Below are 16,555 nucleotides of genomic sequence, written 5' to 3'. Positions count from 1 at the left end.
GATGCAGGGAGTAGCTTCTCATTTCTTAATCAAAGGAAGACATCCTGTGGAAGACATCCTGTGGTCGTGGAAAAGACATTACTCCGTTTCATCAAGCAAAGGAAACAACTAAGGAGGTTACTAAAACCACTACAATTGGATTAAGAACTGTTCAATATTTGGTGACGTCAAATCATAAAAAATCAACAGCAGAACTTAGGGCTAAGTTTAATAGTGAAAGTAAGAGCATTTCCACACACACACACACACACACACACACACACACACACACACACACACACACACACACAGACTGTGAAGAGAACTCAGGGGATTGGGAAAAAAACAGTTATCAGTGAGGCTAATCAGAAAAAAAAAACACTTCAGTTTTCTAGGGAGCATAAAGATTGGATTCTGGAGCAATGAAAAAAGGTAATGTGGTCCAGATTTAACAATGGTGCATCAGGGTAGTTCTCGCAGTTTCAGTTACACTTCAAATATCCTAAAAGTGGTATTCACCCGAGAAAATCAATCCTACTGAACAAAACATAAAGTATCATAAACTTATGTTTGCCACAGAGTCTATTTTCTGCAATTATCCAAAATCCAAATATAAAAATCCCATAGGCTTTTTGTCAAGGGAGCCAGGGCGATGCTAACATCCAGGTTAATCAACAAAAATACGCCATCCCTGCAGCACTCTGGCAACATGGCTGACTCTGCCGGAGAGGACACAACCCTCACAAAAGACACAGACTTCATGCAGAATCACTAAATCACCAAGTCATGTGAAATAGTCTCAGTATGTTACAGGAGCCTGTATCTTTATATACATATCTTAATCTTACCTATATCTTAATATGTGTTTGAATATATGCACTTGTAAAATCTGACATGTAAACGTTTCATGTTAATGGAGTCTTTAGCATCACCTGATACAATTCTATACAAACTAAAATGGATGAGCGGTGGTGTTTCTTCAGATGAATAGTGGCCCCTGACACTGAAAAATGCTCGCTGTGATAGTTCTTCTCATAACATTCTATTCAAAGGTTTACAAAAGGCAACTAGCATGAGCTGTAAAGTAGCTGTATTTGTATTGGAAAACAGATACATTATAAAGTTGTCAGGAGTGTTAAATTCACTTACAGATGATAATATTCTGAACCACTTTCTCTTCATGTGAGCACACTGCAAGTCATGTGAACACTAACTAAAAATAAAAGTGACCAACACTAAAAGCAAAATGTAGACATTCAAGAAAGTATGAGAAACTGATGAAGGCTGGTTATAAAATGACATTTCAACAGCCCATATTCTTCTTCTTCTTCTTCTTCTATTCTTGAAACATTTATCAAAGATCACTGAAGCAGCGTATCCATTCTGAGGAGTTCTCTCTCTTTACTTTAAGAGAATGTGGATTTGGCACTTCACCTACAAACACACAGAGAGCAGGGGGGGGGGACACCTCTTACCATGTGAACCGTTCAATCGCGTACATGCAAACCTTGTGTGATGCAGGAAGCTTACCTCATGCCAACGCAGTGTGAACAGGGGCAGGGCCAGGTGGCAGTGGGGACAGGTGCTAATCTGGTCTGGGTCACCGCCGCTGGGTCTGTCTGTCAGGGAGGCTGCCTTGTAGGCGCTGCTGAGACTGGCAGCAGTGGCCCCTCCTCTGTAGAGATTTTCCTCCTCCTTCTCCTCCTCCTCCTCTGGCTCATCCTCTCCATCATCAGACCTGTCCGCTGGAACACACTCCCACTGGTTCAGAGGATACAGACAAAGGTTCAACTCTACTGACCGGCGACCGAAAAAATCATGTGGATTTTTTTTTTGTTGAAGTGGATTTGGTCTTAAAGATACAACAAGAATCTTTCACTGGTTCTGAAACAGTCACAATTTAATACTGATGCTTCTATATGACCTACAAAAGCAAACAAGAGTTAGAGTTAGGCGGAGGATTGGCGATTTCTATGAAGATCACGGTCAGATGGAGTTCTATCCAGGTTAAATTAGTCACGATATGAAAACTCTTTCTTTATGGTGGCGTGCTGAAGAGGAACTGAAGAGTCTCACTGCCTGAAGGAAGAAGCTGCTCTGTACTCTGGTGGTGCCGCAGTGAAACAAAGTTTACTGTTTTTTTTCCTAAGCCGTGAAACACACCTTTACTCACTTCAAAACACCATGACCAATAGCTTAAGGAGGCTAAAATTAGCCGATGTTAAAAGACGTTCATTAAATGTTAATTTATTACTGCGTCATGTTGTTAACCTACTGACTCTTTTGTTTTACTGCCTTAATAACATTTTGGCATGATCTGGCAAGTCCAATCATTTCTTATTTACACATCCAGAAACATAATCAAATAACTGTCGTCATATTTTGGGATACTGTCATGTCTCCTGTTTGTGTTGGTTTTTGGTTTTGGGTTTTGATTTCATGTCCTTTATTCCTATGTCTTGTTGTGTTCTGTGTTTTGTTTTTCCTTGTCTTGTGTCTCATGTTCTGATTTTTCCATGCCCTCATGTGTCCTTTAAGTTCTCCTGTGTTCTCCCCTCTGGCTCCCTCTGTCTGTTGTCTTGTTCCCTCCTGGTCTGTTCCTCTGTGCTCCTCCCCCTCATTATCTCACCTGGCTTCCTTCCTCCTCTCTCCTCACCTGTTCCTCGTCATGTCATTAGTGTCTGTGTATTTAGTCTCTGTGTTCCCCTCACTCCTTGCCCGGTCATTGTTTTCTGTTTCCTGATCCACGCTCCTGTCCCGTTTGGTATGTCTTGGTTTTGAGTTTTCCATGTTTAAGTTGAACTTTGAATTTTGGTTTGTACTTTGTCTAGCTGTTTTCTTTTGCTACTTTGTCTCGTTCTTGTTTGCTACTTTGTCTGTTGCCCTGTTTTTGTCTGCTTCTGGTTTTTGTAACAGCTTTCATTAAAGCTCGCCTTTTGTTCTCCTGATTTTGCCTCCGGTGTAACTGCATTTGGGTCCCCCTTTCCCTTCCATAGTTTTCCCTTTAAACCCCCACCTGACAGATACCTGACAAATCCGAGTCCCTAATTCTACTAAAAAATGACAGTCAAAACATGATTTCTACCATTTAAAGTTGACGCCACAGATAATAATCGTAATTTGTGTCCATATACAGTACAAACAATTTGCACGAAATGTTCCTCCCATCCCTTCTTATGTGTGCAGACACGTATACCTCATGTTTCACCATCTCCTCACGTGGGATCGATGCCTTACATCTGCCACAGTTCACTGTTAATGTTGCTGTGAGGGGGAAAAAAACAAGCGTAGTAGTTAAATGTGTGCCCTGGAAGTTCATTTGGGTTTGTGTCAAAGCCTTTAATCCTTCCCTTACTGTTGTTCGCTGTTTTTTCACTAGTAGTCTGAGGAGGACCCGAGCCATTGACAGTATCTGAGCAAGTCAAGCCGTGCTTGGCCTGATCCCTCAGGGTGACGTAGCGACCGCAGTCCCTGCAGAGCTCGGTGCGACTCCCGCACACCAGCTGGTGTTCGTCTAGCTGCTTCCACGGCAGCTCCAGCTCGCAGAAGTGACAGCACTCTCGACGCTCCACGCACTCATCGGACTGGGAGACAAAAGCAGACTCAGAATGTTAAAAAGGTGTCCCGGTGCAGTAAACTGTGTTTAACTATGACAACAATTCAGCCAGCTTGGGCTGCTCCTCTGGAGGCTTTTACACCTCAACAAAAAAATAAACATTATCAAGAAAATGAGGTTTTGGGTGATGTGGCTAACAGCACGGGTTCTGAGTGTAACACCACTCATCATAAATACAAATCCCAGGTCTGTAACAATTTGTCAGACTCAATGCACGTGCTGACTATAAACAAAACATGTTACTTCATAACAATGTTGTGAAAACTTTCATCTTGAAGTGGACATGTAACGCTGCGATCCTCCTCTCTCACTTTAAGTCAGTTTATAAGCCACATAGTGCAGAGACAAGTGAGAGGGCGGTGGGATGACTGTGACAGACATACCAGTCACTCCATTACAAGGGACTGTACCATCAAAATCATTTTTAAAACTTATAAAAAAAGGAAGCATATCTAGTAAACCACTGTGAAATTATGAACGTGAACATGAGCTTTATATGTCTCCTTTAATGGGTTTATCCGTTTTGCCATGAGGGACTGGACTCTGGACTCACCTGATGATCCACTAGGCGGCAACGTTCCATCTTCTGGTTGCACTCGGAGCACCTCACCTGTAAACAAACATGGTGTTAAACCTGCAGAGAATACGCTGACATGTAGTGTGTGTGTGTGTACAGTATGTGAACCTGGGTGTGTTGCTCCTCTTTGTGCTGGCTCAGTTGATCTTTGGGAACGGCTTCATTACAGTCGGGACAGAGACACAAGAAGCGGCTGCAGTGCGTTTCGTGCAGAGCGAAGTTGGCCTCTGCAACGTCTTTGTGGCTGTAAGAGAGAGGACAGAGGGTCATCTTCTGCCCCTTCTGTTTGGGGAAAGTTAAGTTTATACACACACACACACACACACACACACACACATATATAGAATGCTAAATATCTAAATGGGTGGCTACAGCTTGCAGACCTATTATCATTGTATCACTGGACATGTAATGTTACCTTCAGGTCAATATGTTCATCTGTTGTTGCTTCTTGGGTGTTGCCATGTTGTGCTGTCAGCATGTTTTTTGAGCGTGCAGTACCTTTAAGGTTATCATGGAGAATATTCTGGACAGTATTTGTCGTTGATTTGAATTGTTGCAATAATAATAATAACCATGAATTTGCATAAAGCAAGCCTATGTGTTTGATCCCATGTTGATAAGAGTATCAAAAAAGCTTGAGAAATATCCCTTTAAGGCACTTTTAGAACAGACTAAAATGTGCGACTAATTCGCCAACATGTCTTGTCTTAAAGTGATATATTTACAACAATATCAATAACATTTTTCCAAGAACTGTGTTCAGTGCATCGTGCAGTAAAACCTGTGATTTACAGTACAACACAATGCCTCACTGAAACTCCACAGATAAAGGATCACAAGGCACTGGTTGACCTTTGCCTAGTATTCCTGTAGCTGCCTGGGCTTGAGAGTATGGGTGGATACAGCTTTCAGTATTGAGGACTTGTACCTACTACTGATTATACCCGGCTATTGATGGGGACAAGTTACTGATTTTAATGCTGTCCTTACTGACTCAGAGAGCAGGACTGGCTGATGTAATACATGAGACGCATCACAGACAAAATACAAACAAACAAACAAAACCTCTAAGAAAAGTTTATATCAGTGTACCAACAGAATGTCACACACCGCTGAACCTTTCTGTTTCACTTGTTGGAAAAGCACTGATCTCACTGAAAGTGAAGGTGAACAGTTTGTTCCACTGATGTCAAGTTCTGTGTGATCCGCCCTGATTGTTATGCAACCACTCACTGACAGCTCACGCATAATAACATGCTATGGTTCGATCTGCCTGGCACAGAGTTTGGAGTCCGTCTTTAACTACATAATCTTACTTCTGGTTACATGTTGTCACGAGTTTGTGTGTTTTAAAAGCTTTATAAATTAAACAGAAATCCATTTCTTCTCACCGAGCTCCACCTAAGAGTGGCTCCGAGTCCACACTTGTTTACTTCCAACCCAGCCTCCCGCATTCTGATCAAATCGATCTTAAACCCTTTTTTTTTTTTTTTTAAATGTCACTTCGTGTTTCACCCCCAGGAAATTCTCACATCGAGTTAAATCTCACCATCGGCCGCATGTGCGCGTCGCTTCCTCCGGATCCATGTCCAGATATGTTTGAACTACGCTCAGCTGCCAGTGGGGGAAAATGGTTCCGGCGTTGACACTTGCCGGCCCGCTTCGGCAGAACAGAAAGTGAAAATATCTGAACCAGAGCACCGCTTGTGTTTTACACTTCCACCGCGAGATGGCGCCAGATGCCCCCGGGTACCCACTCTGCATCTGAACCTCGGACAGTTTGCAGGTGATGTCAGTCTCTGTTGAAACTTGCATTTAGAAAAGACAGAGAAACATTCTTACTGTAAGCAAAAAAACAAAAAAACATACATACATTCACTCAAACATCACTTTTAATTTCTTGTTTCACCTGTGATCAGAGAGAAAATATGTCCTGTTGACAAGATTCATAAGAGGGCAGGCCTCACCCAGGAGAGCACAGCTGAGAACACGCAGGCCCGAATCAAAAATTACAGTGGAGAGAAAAATAACATGTGGACAAGTGCTGCTTTTACTCATTAGATGAAGATGTGAACGCTTCCTCCCATCACTGCAGCCACTGAACTCCCAGCATATGTAAGAACGTTCTGCAAAACTTACCTGGAGGTTGGGGGAACTTTCCCTGACTGTAATTTTGGAATGTTTTCTTAATGTTCACTGTGGGGGGTCCAGGGAGTGTTTCCCAAATGGAAAGTGATCTAATGGATTGCTTCTCTCTATTTACCAGCTCGGGCTCTGACATATATCATCAATCCGTCCCCTGAACACTGCTACTACCTTATTTTTTAGGCCCCTTATCAATAATAAGAGCAACAAGAATAAATATGATGCTAACAAAGATCAGTAAAAATGATGTGAATTTATTGAATTAATATATATAATCCAACACTGTGATTGTAACTCATTGGGTCCACACATTACACTGAAAACTCAGGACCAACTGTCACCACTATTCATCATTACAGAGGGTAAACCAGATCTTTATAAATAGTTTCTCTTGCCTTGAGGATGACGCTTCAGTTATCGGTCTCATCCGGGGCAGTGATGAGTATGCATACAGATGGGAGGTGGAACATATCGCTGTTATACTGCTGATAATGATTGCAGTTAGGTCTCCCAGCCCAGTCTCAAATGGTTACGCTTCATCTCTGAAGTTTCACGTAATTACATCAACGTTCCCTTTTTCAAACAAGATTATGCCACACAAAACACTGCTAATGTGAGTCCTGTGATAAAAAAGTTTTTTTTTTCTTTTGAATACATACACACAGTGCATCACTTTTTAATTTGCTGCTATCTCCAGTTCATCACGGTCACACCAATACAATGGTGCGAAATGTAGCATCAGCACTACCAGTCAGTAACAATCTTAGTGATCTCCCACATTTCCACCTTGATATCATCTGTTAATAGTGTGAGACTTTACCAAAGGCTAGACAAGCAGCTCAAGAGCTGACAATATATTCCCAGAAAAATAAGTGATACTTTTAAGGATTATTATTTAGATTTATATACATCGGAATTTCCCTAAGATACTTCTTCTATGGTAGGATTTCTGGGGAACCTAAGCATCCCAAAGATTACAGGAGTCCAAAGAACAGGAACTAGAGAACGCAACTCGAAACATGCAAACCAGTAAAGCCCCACAGCATGAAGGCTTTCTGGTCAAGTTTCATAAAAGCTTCCCTTCACAGTGGACTCCTCAGCTCCTCAACATGTTGAACTACTCTCTTGAGCAGTCAGCTCTCCCACAGATGCTGACATTACTGTTAGTGACATTGCTGTAATTAGTAACAAATCACATTCACAACATTTTCCTCTATCCAGAGGAACATGTTAGGGTTGCCCTCTGAGTCCTGAGCTGTTCATCTAAGCCACAGAGCCTCGGTCAGTAAAGAACATCTCAGTTCATTTGTGGTGTTAGCAGGATGGGTATAAGGTTTCCTTTTTGCAGATAATCTTATAACATACTTTACAGATCCATTGTCCTGTGCACCTAAAGTTCTGAGGATACTGGGTGACTTTGGTAGGTTTTCAGGACATAAACTTTACTTCATGAAAAGCTCATGAAAAGTTTCCCTATTAATGACAAAGCTGCCCAAATCTCAGATACAGACTTGCCCTTTTGTGTGTCGAAATGTAATTTAGCCATATCAGATTTGGTATACATGTTTTGGTCAATTATTATTTTGGAGCTCAATATTCAAGATTTTGAATTATATTTTTGTCTTGACTATGCTACCCGGCCCTACAGTGGCAATATTTGGTGTCCAAGGCGATGCTACTAAAATGACTAACAGCAGGGACGGTGCTCCAAAAGTAACCCTAATAGACTGAAAGAGAATACTTGGGAATCACAGAGACTGCCTAACGTTTCTTCATGGATTCAGGATATTTTAAAATGGAGTGATCAAAAAAAAAAAGAAAAAAGGATCAAGTGAAAAGTTCTACAAAGTCTGGGGCCCTCTAATTGCTTATTTTGAGAGACTTGCAGTTCTTCCCTCTCAGTGGCATATGACATTTAAAAGCATCTCTACAACTAACTATGTCTGCCAGCAAGCTGTTTTCTGTGAGGGATGGACTGAATGTGTTCATGCCACCTGCAGCTCAGTCTGAAGGTTGTGTCTGGCTGCCCCCAGTTAACTAACACAACTCCTCTCAGCCTGAGAGATGCAGAGAGAAGAAAGAATCAACCCGTGATTGGTTACGTCTGTGTCCGTGTGTGCGTGTGTGTTTAATATTACAATGAAGAGCGCAGGTTTTAGACATCAGTAGAACAAAAACACTACGACAGAGGAGAAAGTGTTCTGACAAAGTTGTTTTGTTAGATTTTAACTCAACTTTAATTCTAACTCCACCAGCATCTCTCTCTCTCTCACTCACTCACTCACACTCACACACACACACACACACACACACACACACACACACACACACACACACACACACACACACACACAGGATGATTCTTACTTCTCTCTGTATCTTTCAGCCTGAGAGGAGTCGTGCTTACCTGCAGCTGATGGCAGCCAGACACAACCTTCAGACTGAGCTGCAGGTGGCACCAACACATTCAGTTAGTCTGCAGCTGAAGCTGTGAGTCTCTAACGTTTGTCAGTCAAGCCTCACACTTTTAACTCATGATATCAGTGTGAAAAATGTGGTAGATCACCGAGGGTGCCGTTGCCACATTCCGCACTGTTGTATTGGTGTGACCATGATGTACTATAGATAGCAGGAAAACGTGATGCACTGTGTGTAAGTACTCAAAACTGTACTTTTTATTGCAAGACTCACTTAAAGCAATGTTTTGTTTGAGAGAGGAGTGTTGATGTAATTTTGGGAAACTTCACAGATAAAGAGAGGAGATTGGGAGATTTCACTGAAATTATGATCAGCATAACAGCTATCGTTCATACATATCAGGATATGTCAAACTTGCGCTACTTTGCTGATTTTCGAGCATCAGTCTAATTAATATTTAATTCCACCAAATTGAATTTTTCACAGATTTTTGTCTTGTACTATCACATTCTGCTCATATAGGAAAACAGATAAGGCAGCCCGTACTCTATACAGAAAATAAAGTCTTATGAAACAAAATCTAACTTTATTTTTTAACAAACAAAAGCTTTGGAAATCTGAAAGCAGTATCTGTAGCAATATCATCTCAAAGTTCTGGCTTGTAGTTGCTTTCTGATCACAAACATTTACATACATTTCTTTGCATTTATTATATTCGATGGATGGATGGATGGAAAATCCATCAGCAAAATGGGAAGGATGCACATCCAAAGTTCTGTCCTCATGCTGGCAAAATAATGCATGCTAACAATACAAATACAAAAACAATACAAAATTTGATTTTTGTATTAAGCTCCCAGCCATATGGAGGAGCTGCGACTTGGGTCACACAAACAGGCACAACATCCGGCTCTGGTCTTTCTCTCTTGTTCCCCAAGGTCACATCAGAGATGAGAGCTGGTGGGATAGGCAGACATTCTAGCATTTGAGAACAGTAAAGGCTAGACAGATATATTAGTTTGCATAATGTGGTATTTGAAATTAGTCCTTTATTAAAAATCTCAGTCGGTCCATGCAAACCATCCCTGAAATGAATCATGTTTTTTTCAGTTTTTGACTCTTCCTCGGTGTCAGTATTTAATGAAACCTGTCTCACTGTGCTACGATCCCAACCGTCTCACACAGTGATACAAGTCTGACATTCAGAGGAGAGATTTGGCAGCGGCCACTCAGAGGGAACTACTGGAGTGAGCCATTGAGAGGCTACTGGGGAAGCTGAGCAAGTAGAAAAAGAAGAGGAGGCAATGAAGAAATTCCTGGAGCATTCTAAAAATAAAGTTAATTCAACAAATGCAGCACTATTTATTTTTTTGGATGATGACACAGAAGTCAAAACATCCCTCCTGCTCCCTCTCTCCTCGAGTTTTCTCATTGTAGTTTGGCAGCAGGAGGTCCGATTTCTCAGCTTGGCTTTAGGAGGATGAGGACCAGGAGGCTCATGGGAAAGGTTGCTGCTTCAGAGCAGCAACAGCTGATAGACTGCTCACTGTTACTGTCATCATCACATCAATACAGATGTACTTATACATACTATAGATGTGCCAAATGTGGAAATGTGGGCATAGTTGTTCAGATTTTCTCCATGTGTTATTTATGTAGGCGTGTCTGTTTGTGTGATTGTTTGTGTGTTTATGGTTGTATGCAGCATACATTGCTGCAGGTGGAGCAGATGCTGAATGACCTAACTGACCATATAAAGACAGGCTATGTATAAGAAAGTGATGTGATTTTTTCTACTACTACTACTACTACTACTACTACTACTACTACTACAACAGAGCAACATTAATGTTCATTCGCAGTCGCTCTGGTTTGGTCTACACCAACTCCTTAATGAAATATCAAGGCTCTTTATATGCTAAATGGCCCGCTGTGTTCCTCAGCTAGCAGCTGTTTATTGTTTTTCTGGTGTCAGGTAGTGTTGTGTTTTTAAGAGCTCTCAGCTGCCTGTGGTTTGAAACTCGCCTGATATCTTAAAGAATGGTGACAATTAATATTAAACTAAGATATAGAATGATTCAAAATGCTCCACAAAGTTGAGAGGAATTGCACAATGCCACAACATTTACATACACAGTCATTTAATCTATGAACCAAATGATGTTTTCTGTTACGTCCATTGTTCAGATTATTTTGTTGCGAGGATTGTGGTACTCGTGGCACACCGTGGCATGTTTGGCTGATATGGTGTTTTCCCGTGTTGAGCACTAACATAGAGGTGTGTCTGCCAATCTGAACTCTCTTGGGTTTGCTTGTGAGGAAGTCCTATATCCAGTTGCAGAACATGCACTCAAGCCCAGAGTGTCTAGTTTTCCAGTCAGCTTCATGGGTCAGACTGTGTTGAATGTTGAGCCGAATTCTGAAACAAACAGCATCCTGATGTAGCTGTTCTCATTCTCAAGGTGTGTGAAGACCGAGTGAAGGGCAGTAGGTATAACATGTGTGGCTCTGTCGGTTCTGAAAGCATACTGGTGAGGGTCCAGGCCAGAATGGATGTTGTCTTTGATAGAGTGGAGAATCAGTGTATTTGCCATGCATGGGTGTGTGTGTGTGTGTGTGTGGGCTGCTGGAGTCCAAACACCGCCTTGAATGCAGCCAGAGTGGATAACAGTAGGCTGGCCCAGAGTGTGGAGACAGGCTGTGTTCACTGACAGCAGTTTACAGAAGAAACTAGAGCAGGCCAGGGATCAGTATCAGGCTGCCATCACACCGAGGTATACTGTCAGACAACTGCTTGGTCACAGTGTTTGACATGAAACACATGTGTGAACAAGATATCTAAAATGGCATTTCTTAATGCCGTCTGCATGCTGTCTCTGTTTATTGCAGAGATGGAGAGCTGTGTGACGCTCAGACAAAGATTAGGGACTTGTCAGCTGAGCCGGGCTGAGTAAAGCTGCAAACTAGGGGAGACTATAAATCTTCTGTGAAAAGACGCTCCACTGGGGAATCTCAGAGGTACCAAACGGCAGAAATGTTCCACTGTTGTATTGATTTTTTATTTTTTTTAAAAAACATATTCCATGCTGAATGATCACATCTTGTGAGGTCCCTGATTAAACATCATCCCCACCAAGAGTGTTGAAAGACCTCCAAACAAGACTTGAGAGTAAAAGTTTGTAGTTTGTAATCTAAGCAGCTGGGAGATTTACTGAAGAGTGTAAATATGTATTGATGTGAATAATCCTTATTTAAAATCCACCCCACTGACTGTGCAGTTTTCAAAACAGTGGGGGGCTGCCAGGGTTCTTTGTTTACATCATCCATACTTTCTCAAAATCTATTAGCTACTAATTCATCAATGTGAAATAAATATGAAAAATGGTGCCGGCACCCTTTTTGCATCTTTTTGCCTCAGGTTTATTCTCTTTACCCAGTTTGTGTTGTTCTCCCTGTTTTCCTACCTTGCTAAAAATGACAGGCCTCAGGATCAGCTGACCCATCCAAGGCCAATCAGGAGCTCTCCCAAAGGGTGAGCTGGAGTGGCAGGTGTCCAAACAGAGAGCTCATATCTACGTCTCTCACAGTGTTGAAGTGCTGTCGGTCCAGCCTGCACACAGTAATGATAAAGATGTTGAGGATCATGTTTGAAACACAACTAATGATGCCACCTGAAGCATTTACTGTGGTTCAGTGAAGACTTTCTCATAATGTGGTTAAAGTTATTTCCAACATGACAGGATTTATAATTCCAGAGGAGACACTCAAGGTTGTCATGATTATTTTCTATTCATCTAATAGCTCAAATTTGAAGTGACTGAAATTTGCAAGGGCTTTTGGAAGCATCAATTTATCTATGAGGCCTGTATTGGGAAGTTGCCATCATATATAAATGCTATGCTCAAACTCTAGTCTAAAGACTTTCGCTGCCAGTCCCTCAAGTTTATTCTGAATGTGGAAGATGTGCTTCTAGTTTCTGTGCCCAACCTACATGGAGCTCTTCACAAAGCACCCTGAAAAGGAACATGTTGATACCATTTGGATTAACCGAAAAGTTTTACGCTCATGCGTTGTGTTTTGCTTTTAATTTCCTCCTATCATTTGATTTCCCACCCTTTTCTGTGTCCACCAGTGTTGTGTTTGTGACCAGCCCTTGTGTGTGTATATAGGTGCTTCTTGTTTCTCTTAATTGTCATTCCCTTGGAAGTCGTTCCTGTCCGTCATCTTGCAGTCCATTTGCTCCAAGGGTTGAGGATCGAGGAACAATCTCCGAGGAGCGAGGACACGTGAGAGCTGCCTTCCCGGCAGTCTTTCATCAGCTGACACGCCGCCTTAATTATTGATCGGACGCTGCAGTGGATCAGACTGATCTGATGTATCACAACATGACTGGCGTTTCATACAGAAATGAAGACAGATAACACATAAAACTCAAGTGTGTCCACCATGAGGTTTTATATGTGGTTTGTTTTCTGATTCACCAGCGAGTTTAAGTGTGTCAGCCTGACTGTAGGAGAACGAAAGGATCACAACAACTTAATTAATAATAATAATTAACAATTGTAAAATCTGATAAAGCAAGAAAAATTCTGACAATTATCACTGCCCAGAATGAAAGCATTTATCTCTGCTTCTTCCCGGACATCTCTGAAACAGGTTTGAAAAAAAAGATAAAATAAATAAAAATCTAGTGTCTATGACCCACAAATGAGAAGTACTTTCCAACTTACATCTGCAAGCCCTTCCTCCATTCAGTCCCCAAAAGATGCAATACTAGACCGTGGTACAATGTATATACAGCTAATTATTATATCTTTGTTTTTGTCTTGTCTTTTTTCTCTGCAGATTTAAATTGTTGTACTCTGTCAAACATTCTAACACTATATAATGATATATGACAGGTTTTTGTCTAGATTTGTAGCCACTCTTAATCCGTCTAATTCACAGTTCTTTTACTTTATCAGGGTTGATCCAAGATTCAGGAATGGCAATTATGGGGAACATTAGTGAAAACTGTCTTCTGTATTCTGTGATGTTGTTGAAGTTTTCATACAGGCCTCTGCAGCTGAAGTGGATTATTGATAATCTGTTAACTGTCTTAATGGTTTCATTATACTGTTCCTCTGTGGTGTAGCAGCTACTATCAGTTACGTTACAGAAGAAATCAATGTCCGGATCAATATCATTTTCCATGGTCTGTAAATTGTTGTGATTACTTAAGAATGCATTTATTAATCTAGAAAAATAACAGTTGCTACATTTCCCAAAATGCTATGCATGCATGCTGGCATGTCACTGCGGATCTCTTCAACATCAGGCTTTAAGTTTCAAGAGGGAACACCCTTTTGTTTTCTCATGATAACAGGTTGAGTTATCACATTTTTTCGGGATAACAAAGCTTGATGAGCTTGATCTTGTCATCTCGGGCAAAAGACATTTGTTATTTTTGTCATGACATCAATAACTTGACATCTGAGGAAAACAACCAATATTGTCTCCTCCTCACATGAGTCCACAGCACTCAGACCAAATAAACTCAACAGAAGTCTTTCCGAGAGCGATATAAGAACATTGGTGATAACCTCATTTCTTGGTGTTCAATTTGAAGGTCAATTCTCAACCTTCCAAGATTCCACCGTGAAAAATGTCATTGTGGATCAGCTCGGATGCCTCTGGTGCAACAGGTAAGAGGTAACCAATTTGTGGACACTAATTTGTTCCCAGCGAGTCTAAACTGTTCTTTAAATGTGATACAGAACGGAGCAGCACTGTGTTTAAAGATGCTTCAAATACTGTTACACCATTTTCAGTCAAAGCCATTGTTGGTTTTGAGAATTTTGTCTCATTCATCTCACATCTCTTTATTCAAAGAACCTTACAGATTTACTATGAAGGTTTGACTTGTTTTCTGTTCATGTTCACCATCTCTTCGCACGATCCCATTGTCAGCACCTGAGTTCAGGCAGGTCCAGCTCTGGTCAGCAGCTCTCCTGGTCACTCTGTTCTGGAATGTATTGGTGAAGGTCGCTTTGGCAAAGTTATTGAAGGCCAAAATCTGGCAACAAAAGAGAGAGTGGGTGTAAAGATCCTCAAGGACACCAATTACACCAAGGACATGGAGAAGGAGGTACATTTTAGACTCCTTGCATTTTTATGAAATACAGTGCGTTTCCTTGTTTAGATTCTGCAGGCTTCATCAGAATACATGCTAAAAACTGTTGCCTTGATTGCTGTTTTCTCACCAGATGTCCATGTTAGAGGTCATCAGTGTCCTGAACCCAGACCACATTAATGTGGTGAGGCTCTTTGAGCTCTTTGAACATATGGGACAAACCTGTTTAGCGTTTGAGATGCTGGACGGGTGTCTGTATGATCTGCTCCAAGAACGAGATATGAAACCACTTTCTCTGAACAAGATCTGGCCAATCGCAAAGCAGGTGTGTATTATTGTAAGATGGAACTGTTTTGACCCTGGAGGTGTCTTCATGCTCTGTGGCTCAACTGTTAACCTGAGCTTGGGTCGTTCTTCTAAACAATCAAATTCTCCTCGTCCTCACAGCTTGCCAAAAGACTTCTCATCTCTTGCACTTGTCTCCCCTCCTTAGGGCTCCAGAAGTTGCCCTTGGCTTACCCATAACTCAAGTGACACATGTGTGGGGATTTGCATATCTGTTATATGTCACACCCCATACCTGTGTGTTTCACCTGAGCCTGCTCCCGCTGGTGTCTTCCAGTGTTCTCCCTGGTCTCCCTGTTTTGCCACGGGGTATGTTCCTGGCTTTTTGTTCTTTTTCTTAAGTTATATTTTGCTCCTCTTGGTTGAAATATTTTTCAGCTTTTGTGTTTCAACTTTGTATTTTGGCTTTTTGCACTTCGTATTTCTTTTTGTCAATCAAAGCTCACCTATTATGGAGGACTAAAAGTGCCATAATTAAACAAATAAATACGCCATTAAATAATTAATCAAATGTGTCATTAATGAATGAAAATTGGAATTAAATGTGTCATGTGTCAATGTGTCAATATGTCAATTCATTAAAATACCAATTCAATTTATGTAAAAAAAACATACACAATTATTTCACTATTTAGTTAATTATTTCATGGTCCTGTGTTGCAGTGCTTCATGAATTTATTTTATCTGTCAAACTTGCCCATCAAAGTCAGTGGGTGGGGCTAACGCAAATTTAGTCTAATCCGTTGCTTTGGTCTGCAGTCTTGAAACTGAAAGAAGAAGAATTTTTTCAAAACATGGTGGCTGCATTCACGGAGGATCTCCATGAACTTTCCAGGGAGGGCAAGTTTTTGACATTTTGTCCTGCACCTTGCATGCTGTATCAACATCGGGGCTAGCAGGGGACCGAGCCTTCAACTTGATTTTTAGCGGTTGCCACTAAAGTTTTGTTTGATCACATCAATCCTTTATCTGGAATCAGTTTGCCTTGACTGGATAAGCAGGGTAACCAATCAGGTGTTAGGATCCACCCACCAACTTTGATGGGCGTGTTTGACAGATAAAATAAGTTCATGAAGCACTGCAACACAGGACCATGAAATAATTATATATGATTTATGCATAAAATGAACTAGTATTTTAATGAATTAATGACACATTTAATTCCAATTTTGAATAATTAATGACACATTTGATTAAATAATGTCATATTTAATTGATTAATGACAGATTTAATTCATTATTTAATGGTGTATTTATTTATCTAATTATGGCACTTTTGTCCTCCATCCTGCTTGCATCCTTGGTGTTCTGCATTTGGGTCCTCACAACATCAGCTACTGTTAGTATCTGTTTTAATTGA

General features: G+C 41.0%; 1 protein-coding gene and 3 long non-coding RNA genes across 4 annotated transcripts; 2 read left to right on the top strand and 2 right to left on the bottom strand.

Moving 5' to 3' along the window:
* Positions 1-907: 907 nt before the first annotated feature.
* Positions 908-5,991, bottom strand: xaf1 (XIAP associated factor 1). Its single transcript, XM_037081241.1, has 7 exons — positions 5,725-5,991; positions 4,281-4,416; positions 4,149-4,205; positions 3,335-3,563; positions 3,176-3,243; positions 1,510-1,740; positions 908-1,413 (listed from the first exon to the last, which is right to left on the bottom strand). Exons 1-7 carry the CDS (start codon positions 5,988-5,990, stop codon positions 1,381-1,383), a joined length of 1,020 nt encoding a protein of 339 aa, XP_036937136.1. The 5' UTR covers position 5,991; the 3' UTR covers positions 908-1,380.
* LOC119009722 lies at positions 2,686-3,717 on the top strand. Its single transcript, XR_005071810.1, has 2 exons — positions 2,686-2,743; positions 3,359-3,717. It is a non-coding gene; the product is annotated as an uncharacterized LOC119009722 (long non-coding RNA).
* On the top strand, positions 5,829-6,548 carry LOC119009729. The gene is made up of 2 exons (XR_005071812.1): positions 5,829-5,961; positions 6,095-6,548. It is a non-coding gene; the product is annotated as an uncharacterized LOC119009729 (long non-coding RNA).
* Positions 6,549-14,560: 8,012 nt separating this feature from the next.
* Positions 14,561-15,647, bottom strand: LOC119009930. The gene is made up of 2 exons (XR_005071852.1): positions 14,981-15,647; positions 14,561-14,793 (listed from the first exon to the last, which is right to left on the bottom strand). It is a non-coding gene; the product is annotated as an uncharacterized LOC119009930 (long non-coding RNA).
* Between the last annotated feature and the right edge of the window lie 908 nt (positions 15,648-16,555).

The sequence above is a fragment of the Acanthopagrus latus genome, chromosome 2, assembly GCF_904848185.1.
Source record: "Acanthopagrus latus isolate v.2019 chromosome 2, fAcaLat1.1, whole genome shotgun sequence".
NCBI classification, from domain to species: domain Eukaryota; kingdom Metazoa; phylum Chordata; class Actinopteri; order Spariformes; family Sparidae; genus Acanthopagrus; species Acanthopagrus latus.
The sequence above is the reverse complement of the archived record's forward strand: the minus strand, read 5'-3'. Positions and strand labels throughout refer to the sequence as shown.